At 37.8% G+C, this 22,823-nt stretch overlaps 1 protein-coding gene across 1 annotated transcript in view; it reads right to left on the bottom strand.

Moving 5' to 3' along the window:
• Positions 1-1,439: 1,439 nt before the first annotated feature.
• Positions 1,440-22,823, bottom strand: part of Rasef (RAS and EF-hand domain containing) — a 66,340-nt gene continuing 44,956 nt past the window's right edge. The window contains exons 10-17 of the mRNA XM_076843505.1: positions 22,162-22,396; positions 21,731-21,868; positions 21,465-21,612; positions 19,921-20,002; positions 18,771-18,885; positions 14,941-15,060; positions 12,214-12,290; positions 1,440-3,351 (exon numbers count right to left, since the gene is read on the bottom strand). Coding sequence (XP_076699620.1) covers positions 3,252-3,351; positions 12,214-12,290; positions 14,941-15,060; positions 18,771-18,885; positions 19,921-20,002; positions 21,465-21,612; positions 21,731-21,868; positions 22,162-22,396 — 1,015 coding nt within the window. The 3' untranslated portion in view covers positions 1,440-3,251. The remainder of the gene's footprint in view (positions 3,352-12,213; positions 12,291-14,940; positions 15,061-18,770; positions 18,886-19,920; positions 20,003-21,464; positions 21,613-21,730; positions 21,869-22,161; positions 22,397-22,823) is intronic.

Consider the following 22,823-nt stretch of genomic DNA (forward strand, 5'->3'; position numbering starts at 1 on the left):
TTGGTCAAGATGTCAGGGCTATGTCACAGCACCAAATACTGGGCAGTCATTCTGTTCTCCAACCAGCCAGATTTGACATAGGCAGAACAGATGGGTTGTACAGGTACGGGCTCATGCAGACACATCTTGCAATTAAAAACTGCTCAAGAGTATCTGCAGTAAAGCTGAAGGAAGCAGCCAATAGGTCAAAAGAAGCACACTTTATTGAATTTACAAGGCAAAAAATATTTGTAATTCCTTAGATATTTGCATTGCTATAAAATTATACTTTATGGTATAATTATTAATGGCTTGAAGAGAAATAAACAGTATAAACGAAATATGGCCCAAACCATGAAAATGTAAACCATATAAATCAAAATCATAAAACAATTATTCAATTCTCAGAGGCCTACTTAATATATACATATGAAATTTCTTACACACACATACAATAAAAGCCCACAAAAACCATCAATCTGAAGCCAATCACTGTATAAATATGAAAATAAATCTTTATCTTTAACCTCAATTTTATCTTCAGCAGGAGGGTTGTGTGGCTTGGATTTATGCAAATCACATATAGTATTAAATAATCAAATGTCACATACATCATATAAAACAGCAAGTGGAAAAAATAAATTATGAAAATGTACAGGGCTTAAATTTAGCAGTGAAAAATGCCTCCTTATCCAACATTATTTTCCATAATGAAATTAAAATATTATCCAATGTGTCAGTGTATATAAAACAGGAGTATAGTATGATTATGCTTTTAAAATCTCTCAAAGGAGAAACAGAGACAAGATAAGTTACATCCATAGGAATATTAAAACCTGCCAAATTAAGTCTAAGTTAAAAACATTAAATATTCTTGTCTTTGTTGAAAATATACCATAAATTGGAGAACAACTTCACAAAACAAAAATTTGGGTAAACAATGATGATCACCAGCAAGGAATCTTTCTTTTTAAAGTAGCTTTCTTTAAACAACATTGCTAACCAAAGATAAAAGTCTATTATTTGGACTACACTGCCTAAACATTTACAGTGCTCTGATAGTTGAAGATGACTGGTTTGTCCCTCAAAGTCTCCTAAGTAATCTCCTAATCAATTTGGGTGTGCTGGCAGCATGATTCAGAGGCAAAGATCAAGATAAGACTTCTATATTAAAGGTACATTCTTATTTACAAGAATAATGGTGTAAGACAAATAAAAAGAGACAGTTTGAAGGAAATAAATAAATGTAATACAATAACATGTATACTAACAGCATTGAACAATAAAACTCAAATGAGTGCCTTATTTATCCACACATGTCCAACTAACCTCATTGGGGTCTATAGACACCATTGAGGCACAGCAACCATAAAACTTTCATTTCACCATACCATGTGCAGCAAAAATAACAACCACTCACCCCACCTCCCCACCCCCATTTATTTTGACAATTCCCCACAAGCAAGGCACCATAGTCAGAAATCTTTCTCTGGGACCGAAAACCATAAAGTGTTAAAACATGAATTCATGGTAGAGTTACTGAGGATTCAACTTCCCAGCAAAAATACAAAAAGCCTTGAAATGTTTTGGCAAGCTTTAAGAGCTTAAAAATTAAGGAATTTAAAGTTTGACCATAAAAAATTCATAAACAGGAAAATGATTGCTACATATAATTATTTTAACAAAAAGAAATGTTTTTAACATACAATAAATAACAGCTATTATTTAGGGTTTTTTTTTTAGAGCCTGGATCTAGAGGCACTAAGATAAGTTCAAATCTCTTGCTGGGAGCAACTTAATTGGCTCACATCATTAAAAGCCGGGCCCACACTTGGGCCTGATATTGCTTCCCTTGGCTCTTAGAGATGTTTCAGAAGGGAAGCCTGGAGACCCCACAGATTCTGGAAGGACAGCAAGACTGAACAGGTCATTGGTGAGTAAGAGTCAGATGTTATGTTAAACAAAGGACTTCAGCTCACCATTCTCTATGGCAATTCCTCTTTTATAGATTTTTTTTTCCCCTAAAACCATGCATACTGCTTCTTTTATTCTTCATTATTTAAGAAAGTTAACGCTTGAAAGTAGGGAGTTAGGGGATTTGTATTATATTGCAGATTATATCCTAAACCATGGGAAGGTTTGAAATAGCATGAATATTTTCATTTGGTAAAACATTAAATCATTGTAAGTGTTCATATAATTTAATGAGATAAAATTCAAATACCACAAAATCAATTCTTTCACAGTATAAAATTCAGTGGTTTTAGTATATTCAATAAGTTATGCAACAATTACTACAATTTTAATTCGATTTCACTCTTGAAAGAAACCCCATACCCATTAGCAGTCACTCCCAGTTCTCCTTTCCTCAGTCTCTGGTAACCACTGGCTGGTGTACATTTTAAATGAAGAGGGACAGCTTTTCTGGGCTCTGTACTTTCAGTAGTATGTGGCTTTACATGTTTTCATTAAAATTTTTCATACTGAATCCAAACTGTGGACTTTATAACTCCTCTAAAGATTACAAAGTACAGTTCTTTCTATATACAAGTTTTTTTCAAACATTTTTTATATATAAAAATAGATATCTCTGTTTCCACTGAAGCCTAAAATAGAACCATTTTTTCTCATTTTTAAATTCTGTTCTCATTTCAGAAGTAAGAAAATCAATATTTCAATATTTAGAAAGTAGAAACAACCAGAGCCCTTATTAACTGTAGGTCATCCTGTTCTCCTTCCAGCTGCTTACAGTGCTACAGCATCTGAGAGGTACTACAAGGCTTTGGAGGCCAGCTGCTGCTTTTACAGAGGACACACACAGATCTAAGGTGCTGGTGACATGCCCAAGATCACAAAGCTAGTTAGCAGGGAAGCTAGGATAAGAACCTGCTCATACTAATGTCTAGCATCACATATTTTCAATAAACACTGCCATAGGTTAACTACAAAGTCAACTACCTCATCAATCTAGTAATGTGAGTTTCTTCTGTAGCTTGGATTTAAGCATGTGATCTTTTTTTTATACCACATTGAAAACATTTAAGTGTTATCTTTTAAGACTCTGTAAGGACCAAAGGGCCCAAATTGTTCATCTAGATACAGCAAAGAAGAGCCGAGATTCCAGGGGGACTCAAGAGACAGTTCAGATAGCCCATGCTGTTAACTCTCCGTAGGACAGTGTCAGTAGGGTGAATCACCTTAATAGAAACCAAACTGGTAACAAAATTCAGTACTCTGGAAATGAAGTGTACATCAGTTGAGGATGTCGGAGTTTAACCATTGCAGCAGTTCTTTATCTGTGTTGACTTTTTGGTCCCGGCCAGATTGGTGATGGATTTGCTGTCATCCTCGTCAGTCCTTTTTTTTACTTCCCTAGGTGTAGGCAAGGGGGAGAGGGTTACTGAGGTACAAACTTAGCCACACAAATGGGTCTGTAGAAAAAAAGCATAGCAATTCTGAATGTTTGCATGAGTCACCAGACACTTCTAAATTCTTCCTAGTGGCCACTTACCTATTCTTCAAAGAAACCTATTAATTTATTGTGCCCCACTTTATATATGAAAAAATGAAGGTAGAAAGAGGTTAATCAAATTATGTTATGTGCAAGAATAAACATGGCATGATGAAGTCTACTATTTAATGATAATGTACCAATTTGAAAAAAAAAAAAAGAATTTTCTCTTAGTTCACACAAATGGAGAAGTGGAATTCAAACCACATAGGCTGGCTCTAGTGCCGGTATTCTGAGCACCAGGATGCACATAGACACACCCTGCCTCTCCTCTTTCCTGAAATTTCAGGATGCTGTATCATCTGCCACATACACAGTTCACTCCTTAACACTATGGAGTGTGGCTTCCATCCACAAGTAATGATTTGCTGACCAAAACAAAGCAATGACAGTTTTAGAACCATTATTTAATGACATAGAATAGTGGACAGTTAAAATCCAGGAAAAAAAAATCTTCCTTTTGTTTCTTCCTAAGTTTCTCAATAGAAGCAACACTGATAAAATATGTACTACTTTTTAGTATCTTCTGAAAGCTCCCTAGGGAAATGTCCTCCCACATGTAACTCCCACAAAATATAAAGACCCTGCATCTCACTATAGATGAGATGAATAACTATTTCTGTGGGTGAGATGAGTGTGACTGCTTATCTTCAAGATGGCATCAATAATTCTGCCAAACAAATGGCTCTGTAGAAAAAAAGCATAGCAATTCTGAATGTTTGCATGAGCCACTAGACACTTCTAAATTCTTCCTGGTGTCCACTTACCTATTCTTCAAAAGAAACCTATTAATTTATTGTGTGCCATTTTATATATGAAGAAATGAAGGATTCAAAGCCTGGTACTCCCCAAGAAGAGGTGGAGCTGTGCCCATCCCCAACCTTCCTGTCAGGGCTGACTCTTGGTGACTCTGACCAATAGAACATTAAGGAGATGATGCGCTGGACTTCCAAACCCAGGTGTTAATAATCTCAGTCACTTTAGCCACTTCCCGCTTAGTGCTTTGGGCTGCCATTTAAGAAGTACTAGATTCCTTAATGGAGAGAGGCCACCAGAGTGCCATGAAGAATGAGATGCTACATGGAGAGAAGCCATGAGGAGGAACACCCTGTTTGCAGATATTCAGCCAAAGCCATAGCCTCTAGACCCATCTCTCTGCAAATACATAAAACCCAAGAATAGCTGTAGAGGAATCTTCTAGCCAAGATCAGCAACCTCTGGTGATTGTAAGAAATTAAAAAAAAATAGTTTTTGCTTAAGATGACTAACTTTGGGGATGGTTTATTATGGAGTATTTAATGGAAACTACTAGGAATCTTTTCAATAAAGTAAGGTTGTTTAATAGACATACAATGTGGTCCATATGTCATTTCAAATTTTTTAGTAGTTACATTAAAAAATGTAAAAAGAAATAGGGGAAATTACTTTTATTAATAGATTACTAATAATTTTATTAACACTATAGAAAAAAATATTTTTAGCATGAAATCAATAATAATATAACTGAGATATGTTATGCTTTTTGTACTTTCTTCAAATTCAGTATATATAATACACACAGGAAAACTCAATTTGAATCAGCCACATTTCAAGCAACTAATGGCTACCAAATTAGCCAATGCAGCTACAGAAGGTTCTGATGTGTTCTATTGTGGTTTGGATTCAAGTGTTCCCACAAAATGCCTGTTTGGTAGTGAAATGATTGGATTGTGAGAGCTATGCCTTAATCAACCCATCCTAGTTTGAATGACTGAGTGGAAACTATAGGTGGGGCATGGTTACAGCAGCCCCTTCCTCTTCCTCTCTCTCTTTTTTCTGGCTGCCATGAATGGATAAGCCTCCCTCTTCCATTGCCCCTTCCATGATGTTTTGCCTATTCTGGAGAAAAGGAGTTGGTCCACCATGAACTAAACATTTCTCTGAAACCATCAACCAAAAGTTGCTCTTGTCAAGTATTTTGGTCACTAATCGGTACCATGAGCAGAGTTATTGCTGTGACCAACCTGACTATGTGATTCAGAAGCCTTTTGAAATGGTTTGCAAGAGGAGTTTCACCAAGTTTGGAAATGAAGACTAGAAATGTTTAGAGTGTAATGAGCAATCCTACTGTGAGCTCAGAAAACCACAATGTCAATAGGAATGGAGATAGTCAAGACTGTGTTCATGAAGTCAAAGAGGGGAATGGGAACTCTATTGGAAACTGGACTAGAAGCCCTTTGTGTTACATCCTGGCAAAGAAATTTTCTGCATTTTGTTTATGTCCCAAGAGTTTGTGTGAGGCTAAATTTAAAAGTGGCGGACCAATTTAATCTGGTGGAATAAATTTCAAGGCAGCACAGCATTCAAGCAGTGGCATGCATGGGTTTTACTTCCTGTAGCTTTCAGCCAGGTTTACTGTGAGAATCAGGAACAGAAAGCAGAGCTAAAGAATTTTCAAAATTTGCAATTTGGCCAGGAAAGTAAATGTAACTCTGGAACCAAAGAGGTTATAAAGGTTATAGTTCCTAAAGATGTGCTAAGTACTTTGAAAAGAGATAATAGGAAAGATGGCTTGAGGGTATCTCAAGAATTTGTAAGACTACACCATTGCAGACTCAAGAATAAAGAAGGGAAAATTCCTTTGAGAAAAATAACACAGGGAACCCTATTTTCACAGAGGGTCCTAGAAAGTTGACACTGTGAGGGCAATGCCCAAAGCTGTGAAGGTGAAGCAAAAGCAGGAATAGAGATAATGAGAAGTAAAATATGTCAGTAACATGAACTGTCTGTGCACCCCCCCACACACAAAAAAAAAGCTGGCTGTGGAGACAGTCAAGCCAAGAGAGAACCAATGTGCACTTCAATCAGTAAGACAAATGTGTGGGGCTGCCCTAGCCCTTTGAAGAGCACATCTTACTACCACATGTCCTACAGGCAATATGTGGAGTTATGGGGCCTGTCCGCCAGACTAGGTGTCAGTCTTATTTGGGTACCATCCCTTCATTACATGCCCCAATTCCTCCTTTTGAAATGGGAATGTTACTCTTTGCCACTGTATATTGGATACAGGTATCTTGCTTTTGATTTTTATGGGGCTGACAGCCAAGAGTTTACCCTGAGTCTCAAATGAAACTTTGGACTTGGAATTTGGGGCAATGCTAGAACTAGTAAGACTGTGGGGACACATAGAGATGAACTAAATACACTATGCATTGTGAAGTGGATAGAGCTTTTGGGGTCCGGGGATGGAATGTTATGGTTTAGATAGGAGGTGTCTCCAAAAAGCTCCTGTGTCAGTAGGAATATTCAAATATGAAATGACTGGATGGTGAGAGATGTCATTGTGTGAGTCCATCCTAGTTTGAATGGACTAACTGAATGGCAACTGTGGGCAGGTGGGCTATGGCAGGTGGGTCACTGGGGATGTGCCCTGGAATGGTTGATCTTTCCTAAAGCCCCTTTCTCTTTTTCTCTCTGCTTTCTGGCCACTACAAGGTGCACAGTGTTGCTTTTCCATGCCCTTCCACAGTAACATCCTGCCTCACCTTGGGTCCAGAGCAATGGGCCATCATGGACTAAACCTCTGAAATTGTGAATCCAAATATATTTTTCCTCCTTTAAATTGTTATTGTTGGTTATTTTGGTCGAAGTGACAAAAAGATGACTAACACAGTAACCTTTGAAAGTCACTTATGAGTCAAAAACTACATATCTCAGCAGAAAAAATTAACAAATAAAAAAAATGGAAAGTAATTCTTGCTTTAGGCCAGCTAAAAAGTGCTATGATACATGTTTTTACATTTTTCTTATTTAGCAGACACCATGCACACACATACCCACACCCATACACACCCTGACAGGTGAGACATGAGTATTATCTCACAGATGAGGAAACAAAGTCTCAGAAAAAGAAATTAAATGCACAAATCCTCCCCCAATTCCCCAAGAGACAGTCTAGACTTCTGTGCTCTCGAATTCTCAAAATGTGTATTATTTATGCTATTACATCCATGGAAATTTATTAGAGACAAAAGAAATTAATGCAATTTCCAAATACAAACTCTTTGCCAAGTGCATAAAAGTTGAGATATAAAAGAACTTTGCCAAAAATGGACACAAAGTTTGCTGTGTCTACAAACAGTACTATTCACTTTGGGAAAAGAGTATTCAACTAGAAGTGCAGGTAAGATCAGGTCATGAAGGCCTATCAGTCACATGATGAGCATCTCTTCATATTTATATTGTTTTATATTTATATATGACTTTATATTATAAGTAGTATACTAATGTGGGATTGTAAACTAAAGAGTAAATATTAATTGAATTTTTATTTATAAAGAGTACACTAATTACCAAGTAGAGAATGAACTCGTATTGAAGAAAATATGAGGCATAAACACCTGGACTAAACAAGGTAGGAAATGCAGAGAGAGGGAGAGACAAAGAGAGATGCAGGAATTCAACAGAAATTACACCAATGTCATTAATCCCCAGGGCTTAGAACCCACTGGGGATAGGTGATAAAGCAAGAAAAGAAGGGAAAGGAATCAAGATTGAGCCCAGGTGACTAGGTTTTAATTATGATATTGGCAGACTCTTTAGAAAGAGAACCCAGGATGAAGAACAAATTTAAAGGACTCTTAGTCCACTATGATTGCTAGACACCAAGTCATTATGCCTATGGAACTTCCAGCTGAGGGTTCAGGACATGCTTATGGCATTTTAAAATGAAATGGATAAAAAAACAGAAACTGGAAGTCACCAGCTTGAAATGGTTTCAGAGGCCAGGGGCACGGAAGACATCAGAGAGATGGAGAGGAAGAGGAAGAGAAAGTAGTGAGTGCAGAATGAAATCCTGAGGTGACCAACTTTGAAGTGGCAAGCAGTGATTCAGGGTAGCAGTGGAGAGTCTTGACTCTACTATCTTCTCGCTGTGTCAGTTTGATCAGGCCGATTAAATATCCTAATTCCTATGTTTCCTCATCTGTAAAATGGGCAGGATAAGCACTGTATCCTCATGGGACAATTTGCATATCTCCCTCTGGGAGACCCAATGGCCTCTTATCAGCTACAAACCATATGGCTGCCTTGCCTGGCTTTATATATATTTTACATCTTATTTATATTTTTCCTTCTAATATCAAACTACAAGGCTTGCCTTTTATTCCACTGATATCCTATTGAACCTGGTAGAAGGCTAAGCACATACTAAATTTTCATAATAATGCTTACATTATTAAACTTGAAAGCAAATATTAAGGAAGGAAAATATACACCCACATCTTTCACCTGGTCTTTGTGTTTTTGTTTTCGTTTTTTATTCATCAAAACTGCAGGCATGCCAACATTAAGGAAATCAGAAAGATACGATCAGAAACATCTAAAACAGGTTTATGCCTGGGAAAATTAAGTGACTTCACCAAAAGCTGCCACATGCTTAATGACTACATTTTAAAACATATGTGATTATTATGTGCCAATCAGAAAAATAAAACAATTGCCTTTGAAATGACTCAATGTAGCCAACAGGCCACGTATGAGCAGTTCAGTTCTTGAGCTGATCTGCATAGAGCCTGAACTTTTCATGTTTTTCTCCAATTTTAGGCTGTTGCTCAACTGAATGCCTGTTGAACTTGGCTCTACTACAAAATGTTTAAAGCCTGTGGTTCTGGTATTAGCAAATTTACTTATAATAGGACCATGGTTGGAACTAGTGGCACTGTAAGAATATTGCATTTCTAGGAGAAATTTTTCCTTGGATTCAGAAGTTTTTCAAGAAAAAGCAGATAGAGTCCAGGCTGTTAACCAAACACATGTGGCCTCCCTTCAAAAGCAAACTATGTTTCAGACAGTGCAAACACATACCAAATAGGATACTATTTCACAATTTATGACATTACATGGTAAAGAAGGGACGATGCTAGAATCACCCCATGAGATCTAAATCAAGAACTTATGTGTTCTACATAACATGCAATTTTTTAAAGGTTGAAAACTTTTAAAAATGATAATTCTTCCTGTGGAGTCTGTAACATTCCTACTTTAGTCTTAAGTACTCTGACAAGGAACTCTGAGGATGACATAAATCAAAGTTTTCACTAATATATTACTAATATTACTAATATACTAGAGTCCCACCAAACCAGGCCATAATGTAATAACAATGAAAAGAAAACCTCCATGATAAGTGAGTCACAAGAAACTTGTTTGATTTCTTTAATTGTCTAAAGATTAAAAAATAACTATGACCTTACCTTACACAGTTGAAGAACTTTGTTATCAAAATTCCTTTGTACACCAATTGTTTTAAGTAAATAAACACAAACTGGTGTCTAAGTTACACAATAAACAGGGCCAATGACTGGCTGACCCAACAGGTCACATATGAGCAGATGGGGAGGAAGCCTGCAGTGTGTAGCCTCTCCCATCTTTATGATACAATAAAGAGAATCAATTCCACACTTTGGGTGTGACCAGGGCATTTTGCATGCATTTCAATTTAATATGGCCCCATGAGACAATTGAGCATTAAACACTAATTATTTTATTCAGTAGAGTGTAGTCTACTATATAAAGAATCATGGTCTGTTACTATTGGAAAGGTCATTTTATTCATCCCCTTCCTCATTTTGCTAATTCCAGATGCCTAAAGTAACTCCAAGACTTGATGAAGATTTCATAGCTACTTAGGGGTAGATTTAAGAATGGACTTTGAGTTTTCTCCTTCCACAATCCTCTAATATGCTAGGCAGCAGCCAGTAACCATGAAGAGCTTGAGTATCTCTTATTCAAAGTGCTTGGGTCCAGACTTTACCAGTTAAGTAACCCTAATCTAAATATCCAAAATCTGAAATGATCGAAAATTCAGTGTTTTGACCATTAACGTCTGTGTCCAAAGTTTCAGCTTTTAGAGTATTTAGGATTTTAGATTTTCAGATTAGGGATGCTCAACCTACACAAGGACTGACCTGGAGGTGATTATGTAGCTGCTGGGACAGATGTGAGTGGAGCAGGACCCAAAAGTGCATCATTTCCTGCTGTGTAGAAATCCTTGGACACATATTCATGAAATACCAAAACAAGCACTTGAAAAAGTGAAAATACTTATTAATTCAGCAATTACTCCGTCTAAAATGCAAACACTACATTTCAATGAATTCTCCCTGTAGTACAAGTAACTTGCTAGGTCAAAACAGCTGGTGTTCCCTATGTACCCAGAGGCATGTGGAATTCATTATTTGATCTGATAATGAATATAATATAATGGCTCTTTTCTGTAAAATATGATATCAGTTCAGGATTCTCCTACTAAATATATATATAAAAACCTGGAGCAATGGCAACGCCTGTAATCCCAGCGGCGTTTAGGAGGCTGAGGCAGGAGGATCACAAGTTCAAAGCCAGCCTCAGCAAAAGTGAGGCACTAAAGCAACTCAGTGAGACCCCGTCTCTAAATAAAAATACAAACTAGGGCAGGGGATGTGGCTCAATGGTTGAGTGCCCCTGAGTTCAATCCCTAGTCCAAAACAAAAACAAAAACAATGTACTTCAACTGAATCTATATACATGTTTAGATATTTGCCTTTTTCCTACCTGTTTTAGTTTACATTCAAAGTTCGCATGGTTTGTGCTTTAAATAAAGATAATTTCTAGTCATGTGGGGTGGGGGATCATTTCTCTTGAACTGATGTTAAATGGAAAAACTCTGAGTGTGAGTTCAGGGTGTCTGCCAAGCCCTGTCACACGCTAATGCTATGCAGGCTGCCAGAGGTCCTTGACTTGTTTCCTTGTTCTCTCAGTTGAGGGCAAGCCACTAAGCTCAAGGTCCTGGCCCAAGCACTCTACTAACAGAACTCCAGTTAATTAGGCACTCTAAATACCAAGTCATTAATTGAAAAGTAACATATAAAATAATGCAAAGTATTTTAACTGTCAATGTTTACTAGTGGAAGAGGTCAATTATCACAAAATCTCACAAATCATCAGGAAAAGAATTATACGCCTAAAATTTTGTTTTTGCTTTGTCTACAACCAGATATCACTGTCCTGGTTTTCTTTTCTGATATCTTTATTCTTTTCCCTTTTTGGGGGTGGGGTACAAATCCCTTTAGGCTAGTAAACATCTGTGGCAGAAAAACTAAGCCGCAGAGATAAATTTAGCCAAAAATGTTATTTCCTAGGGATACATCAAGAACTAAAGTGAAGGCATATTTATATACATCCTTAATGATGTGGTTTTCATTCTAATACACATCCTAAAATATTATTTATTATCAACACCATTGCCTTAACTAAATAATTACCTAGGTAATAATTTTGGCAAAGTGATTCTAACTAGCATGATAAGACAATTTGCTCTGTTGGTTGTTTCCCCCACCTTTTTACCCAGTAAAATGCCACAATACATAGTTATATTGGCAATAGTCTCTTGTGTTTAAAATCTGGTTCCTGGAGATGATTCATACAAGTCCATTATTAGCTATATGATAACATTTTGCAGAATGTCAACAACATCTCAATGTACCTGTAAGGATATTTTGCCCAACTTCACAGTGAACCAGAAGCATTACCAGTTCTTGTAACCTCAGTGTGTATTTTCTTCTCCTATCATGTCTGAAAAATAGGACAGTGTTTTGCAAAGGATACTCTAACTGTATGTTATGGTCAAGAAATCTGACATAAACATTAACTAAGTGAAAACTCAGTCCTACGTCCAGTTTTCCAAGCATAAGGTGAAACTTTACCGAGCAAGATGGAGAACAGCTTCCACTATATTGGAACCATCTTTGGCACTTGTTTCACAAAATAACGCCCCATAGTTCTGTAGAAAAGAAGATTACACAATTAAATGAAGCCTTTAATTGGGTTTTCTGAAATTTTGTTATTAAAATAGATAAAATATGTTTTCTATCAAGCATGCAGAGTAACTAATAGCTAAGAAATTGAATTCAGAGTTTCAGTACTTAAAACAAGGAACAAGTCTGAGCATAGTTATTCCAGGAACAGTTCACTTTTCAGAGGATTTTTATTTTGCACCGATTTTTATTTTGCACTGTTTTAAGATTTTTTTTACTTCCAATTCTTGTTATACACATGCTACCAAATGTTCTCTATCAATTAATCTGAGAGAAATAAAAATGATAGCTTAAGGTAACCACACAGGAATTAAGTGTTCATCAAAAGCAGGTTTGCTTTTGGCCAGCTTCACACTATCATCGTTTCCTCTGAGGATCCAGCAGTCTCTTTGTTGCTAAAATCAGTGGACATTTTCTAGTCCTCTCTTAATTAACCTCCCAGCATTAGGTATATGATCACTCAAACCTTCCAATGCCTCCCATTCCTCTTCAAGCAATGTTCAAATGCTTTCCCATGGCCAACAAGTGCCTGCCAATCTCCCAGCTTTGCTTTCTACCCTATCATCATACTTACAAAGTTCCAGTTACCCTGGCTTTCCCTAAATAGTTCCAGTTCCCCAAATTTGCACTGACCCCAGGACCTAAGGCTACCTTTCCCTCCACTATGCCTTCACCAGAGTCCTACCTACTTTTTGGATTTTTAGGTAACATTCCCTTATCGAAGTTAAGATTAAGCTGTTTCTAAACCTGGAAAGTCTATACAAGGTCTTCATATCATAAAACCTCACAACACTCACTATTTTTTCTGTATAGCATTTGCCACCAAATAACATAGCATCTGCCACCAAAGACAGTTATTTCTTTGTCTAACAAGCTGGAGATATTTTTCTCTTAATAAAGGAGAACTGCATAGACTACAGGTCTGGATGTAGGTTAAATATTCCTGTGTGGGACAAGGGGAGGATTTGATGGTTGCTCTGGAGCAGGGAGAGAGAGAAGAGGTTGAGAAAGGGAACAAATTCCACAATGGGACCTTTATCTAGGAGCCCCCAAGTCCATAAAAAAAATCTACACATCATAAAGTGAATGTATGTCAAGTAGAAACAGTACTGGTATTGACTTTAACACCCAGGATGTTATAAGGTGAAACAGAGACTATCTTTGAGGATACAGGATGGGGAAGGCAGAATATGCTTGAAGAAGAAAACTTTAGAAATCTGGTGAAGAGGGGCTGAGGTTGTGGCTCAGAGGTAGAGTGCTTGCCTAGCACATGCGGGGCCCTGGTTCGATCCTCAGCCTCACATAAAAATAAATAAAAGGATTGTGTCCAGCTACAACTAAAAAACTTAAAAAATTAAAAAAAAAAAAAGAAATCTGGTGAAGAATAAAATTACCAGGCAGATAAGAATTACTAGATTTCAAAGGGCTGTGTGGAAGAGCTTCTGGCCCATGGACTATGGAGTCTCCATGTATACGTTTCCCAGACAATGAAGGACACCAGGACAAACATGTTGCTCTGTCTTCTAATTTCCTCTTTGATTTTTGTTTCACGATGGATACAATTAAGCAGGTGCCTTAATCAATTGCTTCTGCATTTCCTTATGTACTTTTTGATGTTTATTACAACTGGTTTTCAGTTCTGAGGTTTAAAACAAGATTTTCTAACCTAAACTAGAAAAATATATTTTTTTAATATTTTGTTTTAGTTATGGTTGGGCACAATACGTTTATTTTATTTTTATGTGGTGCTGAGGATCGAACCCAGTGCTCTGTAGGCGCTAGGTGAGTGCTCTACTGCTGAGCCACAACCCAAGATAAAATAAAACTTCTTTTTAAAGCTCATGTTCATATGCTACCAAGTAGTCCTTTCCTGGTGTTGAGAACAGACAGCAATACCAATATCCCACCAGACTGTCACGGTGTGAACTTACTTGACCCCAGGTACAGCTGATTTCTTGTATGGGTTAGACAAGTGATGAGAAGGCCATGCAGCATTCTGACACAGCCATAGTAACCAGGGAGGAACTTTTCCCATGTTAATATTCAGCACAAGAATAAACTTACTCCTGTATACAAATGCATATCCAAAAATATCGTGAGACTGTTCCAACTAAACACAAATCTTCGAGGAAAAAAAAAAAAAAGCAGCAGCCCTCTGATTCTCTTCCCACTAGGTCAAATGCTGCTGTATCTTCTGCTCCTTGGCATGGTCACCCTCTGGAACCAAACCCATCATTTTAAAATAGAACACTCATTCTTTTTCCCTTACTTAGATTCCAGGACTAGAGAAGGATTCCAGGAACTGGGTGAGAGGGCAAAGGAAGATGGCAAGATTGTTTTGGCTCTCTGTCAACGATACTCAATGGGGGAAAAGGATTCTGTGACTCTTTTCCTTCCACCATGGATTTGCTCCTTGCCATCATTACTTACATTCGTGCAAGGAAGGTAGGGTTCTGGGAGTTCCACTGGGTAAGGACAGTCCATCACCCCATCAAACAGGGTGGAGGTTTACCAAAGAACCTCATAAGCAAAGGGAGACAAAAGTGAAAGGCCACTGATCCCAACGCTACTGAACCCCTAGATTCTCTTTCAATTTGGACCCACCCTCACTCTTACCATGGCCAGTTTTTCTCCAAAATACCCAGATACACATTTTTGACCCTCTGAAGCAGCAGTGTCACGAAGATCAGCCTTGTTTCCTACCAACATGATAGGAATAGCCTCTTGGGTTGCATCCTACCAAGAAGAAAGAAAATGGGCACACATCAGACATTGGAGAAATACAATAACAGTAACAATGGTAACAGCAGTAGCAGCTGCCACTGTCCAGTTGTATGTCAAATGATATTTGTTGGTAACAGCAGTAGCGGCTGCCACTATCCAGTTGTATGTCAGATGATATTTTCAGAATTTCTTGAAAAGAATGTTACATGAATACAAGCTGCTTTCAATGCATTCAGAGTCATGTTAAGAAACATTTCAGTAGAATAAAGAGCACACTTATTATCATTGTACAACTCTTAGATCATCGATTACAATAATTATTTGTTATTTGAAGTTTAGTATATCTTTTAAGCTCAGCTAGCCTTTCCCCCCTCCATTTACTGGTAAGAAAAGTGAAATTCTGAGAGGTCAAATAAGAACATGTTAGGCCTAGGACCTAGGTTCAAAGTTACCTCAAGTCCCCCTATTATATAATGATGCATCCTTAGGTTAATGAAAAGGGTAAAAGGCACTGGGATTAATCAGCTTTACAGCAAAGGAAACATGCATCTGCTAATTTCTCATTTCTAGCACACAGAGCATGACAAACCAATATAAACTTAAGAAGCATGACCACAGAATTATTTTTGGCTTGGGCACCGACATAATTTTCTACAGCTTTCACTTCAAACAATGATGAGTCCTAGTCAACTTCATTATCACAGGTGCAAAACACAAGTAATTCTTTACCTGTCATGGGAAAAACAGGGTTCAAAAGTTCACCACTCACCGTTCTCTGGTTTCCAATAAAAGCAAAATATAAAGTCCTAAAGGTCAACAGTTTTCATAAGAATCTACTGCTGGACATTCAAAGTAAAAGATTCGAAGGCTAGAGCTTATCAGCATATGAAAAATGCCACAGCTTCCCAGCATTCAGAGCAACACTGACCCTAAGGTATGAGTGCAGAGCCAACTCAGGACCTACTCTTCCCAACACCTGGTCACTCACGGGCTATGTAAGAATAGTCAAGTATTCTCAGGCTTCTGCCTCAATTTCCTTCTCTATAAATTGAAAGGGTTATTGAGAGCATAGTCTACCTCAGCGGCTATGATGACAACAAAAGACAGTAACCTGACTAGCCAAGAAAAACAGGATTCTGTCTCCTAAACAAGAAAAAGTGGAAGCCCTGACACAAATATGTGGAAATTACTCTCTGCCTAAAGATCTTGGGAGACTCATTTAGTTTGGTGCTATACCTGATACAGGATCAAGACAAGAGCCTTAAAGTGAAATTATATTTGATTTCCTTTCTCTTCAGATAATTTTTCTCTGATTGAAGGCATCAGAATACAGTGAAAGCAAAGGGGAGAAGGAAGAAAAATGTCCTTCCAAAAACCAGCTGCTCCACCCTTTCATGTGCTCATGAATTGTATTCTTTAGCGATCTCAGAATTCAACAGGAAGTCATTAATCAATATTCACTTAAGTAGCCATGAAGCTAAGCATCTAAATGACTCCCCAGAGTCACACAGGTGAAAAGTGGCACCTCCTTCAAGTCTTGACCCAAACATCACCTTCTTGGTGAAGCTGAAGCTGCTGTGACCACACAATGAAAACTGTAGCCTGCTTCTCCTTTTGTTTCTATAACAATTATCACTTACTATCATACTATCTCTTTTATTTCCTTATGGTTGTTGCTTGTTATCTGACTCCCCCACTAAAATACAAGCTTCATAGGATAAGGCTCTTACTTTTACCATCAGATACATCCCCCAAACACAAGAACATATGTGCAAAGAGGAGGAAGAAACTAAAAACAAAAATTCTTTTATCTAATATGTGAAAGTCAGGATCAGATCTCACATCGCAAGTATCTTTCTCCATTCAGCTTTGACCTAAACATTCAATCAGTAAATTATTCAAAACAGGTAAGTAAAAAGTTATAATTTCATTTTTATCCATGATTCTGTTAATAAGATTTTGTAATCTAGCAGCTTTCAATCGAAGTATAGCAACTATCAATTCAGAGGGTCGGTTTACACCGACAGTCTAGTACTTCTCTGTCCTCTGGCCTGTTTAGTGATGGCACCACTCATTTCCACACAATTTACTGTGGTCATATAAATGGTCCATAGAATTGCCTCAATTAGATAAAGTTGTGGAGAAGATTCATTGTGCCCATTCTCTAAGGCAGAATTCAAATTCCATATGGTATCTATTTTTTCCTCCTATAATAAATTTAAGAATTCATCTTGTGTGACATTTTCTTCCTTTTGAGACCCTATGAAAAGGTGATACTGATGGCTGAAAGGGTACTTACCGTGTGCAGGTGCTCAGCAAGCCATAGCTGTGCCACTTTATGTAACAGCTTTTTCATTGAGAACAACCTTACCTTTTGTGCCTTCTTTTCTTGAGCATAATGCAAACATTTAAAATGATGACTAAGCTCCAAATTTCAACAATAAAACGTTTTGCTCAGATCTTACTGCTCTAGCCCAGGGAACTCTATTTGTTCTTCTTGAGCAGATGCCTCTCCTGTACTTTTGAATTCCTTTCTACTCATTAAAGACTTCTATTCATCTGCTGCTCACTCTGGTGCTGAGCCCCATTCTACCTCTAACTGCTAAATAAATGTAAGCAAGGGCCATATACTTTCTGTGCCTCAGGTTTCTCATTATAAGAGACAATAGTACATTTCTAACTTCCTTTCTCAGATATTAGAGGGGTTAGCATAACATGGAAAACTTTGTGAAGTCAAAATATAACATAAATGTGAACACATTTCACTGCATTCAAAATGATAGTAGGTCAGGAAATTTTGGCAGAACAAAGTACATATTTATTCATCATTGTTGACATCTTGTTGCCAACCACAGTCACATCATTTCTCTTATTCCTCTCTAGTTAGAGAATTTAACTCCAGAGGTTAACTCAAGACCAGACTGCAATCAGTCCTGCTTATCCACTACTGGTGTTTAAGGTCTGTTTAAAATTATAGATAACATACTAACTTGAAAAGTTATATTAGCTGCTAGTTTATTTTTCAAGAGTGTTCTGAACCATAGCTTGAACCACACTTTTGTTGATTAATAACTGTTAACAGCACATTAAATGTGGCCAAAATCATTTCCTACTTTTAAAAATCATTTAGCATGAAACCAAATGATATGAAAGCTCCTTAGATGAAAGACACAAACCTACTTTACCAACCACAGATATTATCCCACAAGTTAAAATACCAACTGGTATATCAGAGGTACCTGTGATGTCTGAAGACCCCACATCACAACCAAAATAAGGTTTAGAACATAGCTGCTGTAACCTTCAGACCTCAGCTCATGCTCACATCCAGGTGGAGTTTCATCTATGTTTTAATCTACGTGGAAGCTCCTACACATGTTTAACCACAGTACACATCCAACCACACCCCCATCTTGTTTGGAAAGCTGCTTCTCCTCAGGTGACCTGCATTCTCCCTTGGTTACACAGGGTTCCAATATTATCTATAAGAGAACCCGGAAGTTTTATTCCCAGAAGTTACCTTCAGTAGTGTCTGTGTGCAATTCCTGAGAAGAGACCAATGCTGCCAAGGGCCACTGGAAACTCTGCCTCCAGTACACCATTCTTCCTAACAGCTTGGATCAAAGGCTTCTAGTCAAGTTTACCCCCACAAAGAGCAATAGCATTTTCTAAGTCTATAACTCCTCCACATAATTTTCTGTTTCTTCATTTTGATTCCTTACCTCAATCATATCTACCCATTCTCGTACATTAAGAAAGCTTTTCTCACACGTGACATCATATAGCAGCAAAACTCCATCTGCTTTCCTGAAGTAAGACTTGGCAATGCTCCTGAATCTGGGAAACAGAAAAGCACCTTGTGACTCCATCAGCTGGGTGCTGCTTCATTCTTCATTTCCCTTACACTCATTTTTTGTTTTCTCATCTTCTAAAATCAGCCCCATTTGAGACTCTAACAGCAATGTATTGCTGTGAAGTGGCCATCTCTACAGCTTCAAATGAACCAGTGAAAGTTAACAGGATACAGGTATGGGTGACTGATTTAGAAAAGCCAATTATTTTTTTCCACTAAACAATCCCAAGAATCTCTAACCCCAAAGCAGAACCACATTAACAGAGAAGTACAATTTTTAAAAATGTCAACATCACAGGTAGGACATAGAGAAGGTTAAACAGACAATTATTTTATCTAGGGTTATATCAACCACGGACATCTTTAAAATGTTAAAATTCCATTCTGATAGAGACTCTGAGCTACATGAGGATATGTCTTTGTGTCTACCTGATCAATTAATCTCAGAACACTGAATGAATCAAGTGCCTGGAAAGAGGCACACATTCCATTCTTATTTGTTAAACAATTATGTAATTTCAAAGGGTTAGATAAGTATAAAACCTATATTCTTTATACTTTTGAATGCAATGAATGCAAGATTTGTATTGGCAATGAAAGCAAATTTGTATCATTGAACTTGAACTCAGTGGGAGGGTAGGCAGACAAGTTCTCTTCTCTACCATTTATTTTGCACAGCTAAGTAGCTCCTCACTCTGATGCTGCATTCAGGAGTGGTGCCTCACTTAGATTCCCCTGTTAGGAAAGTGCACTCTTCTAGTTGCACATGAACATCAGCTCAAAAGAAGCTTAAAGGCCCTCTTCTCACACAACTGACACTCATGTCAAGGAGGGGACATGGAAGAAGGTGAGCATTACTGAGATTATAATATAACTTACAATTAATACTAATGTAATATAAATATAATTAAAAGGTCTACTAATATTATGTAATTATGAATATAAAAAACACCAAGCATCCTATAAGGCTCGTTTTTGCAAAACTAAGTGGAGTCTGAAGCGTTATGAAAAGCACTTGCCTTTCCTGCCCAGCTGTATCCCAGAGCTGCAGAACTGTTTGCTCTCCATCTACAATGAGAGTTTTCATTTGAAAATCAACTCCTGAAAAGAAATATGAGAGTGGAGAAGAGAGTAAATCATTCCATTAGCTTGCTACGTTCGAGCCCTCTTTTAAGATGAGAGAAGAGCCAATAAACCAAAGCTCAGTGAGGTAGAAAGGAATGAACAGGCCTTCAAGAGAGTGAACTTCAAATACTAATTGTAAGTCAGATCACACATATGCATACAGATACCCTGTCTGCAGACTGGCTGATGTGGGGAAGGGCTTAATCTATGGAAAAGGGAACATCTATGTTCTGTTTTCACAGATGATTAGATGACTGTCGTATTTCTGTGTGTGTGGGTGTATGTGCATGTGAATGTATACGTAAGAATGTGCATGTTGTACATGTATACATATATGTACATGTGTGTTATGTATATATCTGATATGTATAGGTGTGTATGTGTAGGGCTATGCATGTACACATGTATATTATGTATATTGTATACATAAGAACACACGTAATATTGTACATGTATATGTAGTTTTGTGTGTATGTTTGCATGCATACATATATGCATGTACATGCGGTACAATGTGATTACACACATAAATTTACACCTGTGTACACATTATGGTCTCTAGCAACCAAACCAAATACTGTGTAGTCTGTTTACAAACTAAATTGAAGAGAACTTTCAGGTTTGTTATTTCAAAGGTGTATCAGAGAATACACCCTATAAATGTACAAAGTCACCCATTGTGAAAAGGGCAATCAATATGTTCTAACATTTCTAGTTATCAAACAAAGAACTCTTTAAATAAAGAAGAAAAATATGATAATTTATATATCCTCGACTCCTTTTACTGATTATTATGTAAATTTGGGACATCTAGATAAAATTTTTTTTGTTGCTAATGTAGAGACAGAAGATGGAAGCATACATCTGGCTTTGATTCTGACCATAATGACAAACTGGTCACCAATACTGTCATTGCAGCAATATCACCGACATTTTATCAGAAAGACTTTTCCTGGCCACCTTGTATAATTCTGCACTTTTTTCCAAATTTCATGCTTTTAAGTTTTTCCCCCACCTTTGGTCTATTCCTCTCCATTGGGATATAAATTCTCTACAGGCTGGGATTAAGTCAGCTTTCTTAATTTTGTGTCCTTAGCACCTACAATAGTGCCTGCCTCTAGGTGGGACTTAGGATACGTACACTAAATAAATGAATCCAACATCTCCAGCTCTACACTTGGGTTGTTTTATCTGACAGGCTAAACAGATACTGCTGTCATTTGTCAGTTTTCCTCAATAATGTGAGATTTTACCCAAAACACAGAACCATTCTGTAGACAAGGACACACACACACACACATACACACAAACTTTATACTTGAAAGTATACAGAGAGAGAGAGAAATGTGTCTGTGTATTTGTGTATATAATCCCTAAAAAAAAGAAAACCAAGCTAAGAAGGTCATCTTCCCATTACCAAATGAATCAGAGGCCATACCCAATGTGGCACTTGTGTTTCCTCGAAATTCATTCTTGCAAAGTCTCATGAGGAAACTGGATTTCCCCACTGCAGCGTCCCCAGCAAGCACAATCTTGTAAGCCTTCTGTGAGCTGGCAGACTTGGAGTTATCACCTGCCACATCTGTCTAGAGGAAAGAAGCCACAGTGGGTGATAAGGATAGTGCCAGTTTTCTTCCTAAATAAGTACCATGGCACAGAAAATTATTAGTGTTCATTAAGGGAAGTGTCTTGGAAGCTACCTACCTGGGGCGAAAGAGCAGAGATGGGTTTTCTTGAAGAACTGACTATGCTGCCTCCGCTAACAGACCCTTGGGACTTCCAGTCCAAAATAGAAGCCACACCTTCTGAACCATATGTTTCTTCATCCCTTATATCAGGAACCTGTTTTGTAAAAAGCGGTTAAAAATAAAGCCTTTCATTACACATATACATCATGAATTAAAGAGAAGAAAACTATATAGCTCAATCTACAGCCAATGATGTTATGGAATAGAGAAGCCTTGAATGGCAAATCTATGAGAACTTCTTCCTAATTTGATGGAAAACCAAAACACTACTGACTAAGCTTCAAGTTTATAACATTTATAACAGATTCTTATGACAGTTACAAGTCGAAGATGGTGAAACAATCCAATCAAAGGCAGGCCTCGGAGGGCAGTGGTTTCTCGGCTTACATCCATGTCTGAAGCGTCACCCGCACAGTTCTCCTGCACCCTCTGTGAATTCCGAAATCCCCGCTGGTGCTTGTATTCCACTTCAGAGTCGTACTCATTGGGATCTCTCAGGGTAGACAAGCCGCTGTCAAAGCAGCTCTCAGGCAGGCTGTCAACTTCATAATTCATCCTCTGCATAGGATCACAGAGGGCCAATGAGTCACAGTCCTCATCCACATATGAAGAACGGGATGACCTGGTAATGAAAGAAGAGACTGTTTTACCTGGGAGCTTGCAACTCTCAAAAATGCACAGGTGACAGACTGTCAGGGACGGGGTCAAGAATACCAGCATCTTCCATTTCCAAGAGCTATGATGAAGCATCAGGGAAATGAAATGTTAAAAGCAACAGAGGGTCTGTTGTGGTGGCACATGCCTGTAATCCCAGTGGCTTGAGAGGCTGAGACAGGAGGATTGTGAGATCAAAGCCAGCCTTGGCAAAAGCGAGGCACTAAGCAACTCAGTGAGACCCTGTCTCTAAATAAAATGCAAAATCTAGGGTTGGGGATGTGGCTCAGTGGTGAAGGGTTCCTGGTTCAATACCCAGTACCCCCCAAAAATAGGCAACATCAGTTAATTGCAACAATCAAGCACGATAAAGAACCTCAAATAAAACATTTAAA

The sequence above is a fragment of the Callospermophilus lateralis genome, chromosome 2, assembly GCF_048772815.1.
Source record: "Callospermophilus lateralis isolate mCalLat2 chromosome 2, mCalLat2.hap1, whole genome shotgun sequence".
In the NCBI taxonomy this organism is placed as follows: Eukaryota; Metazoa; Chordata; class Mammalia; order Rodentia; family Sciuridae; genus Callospermophilus; species Callospermophilus lateralis.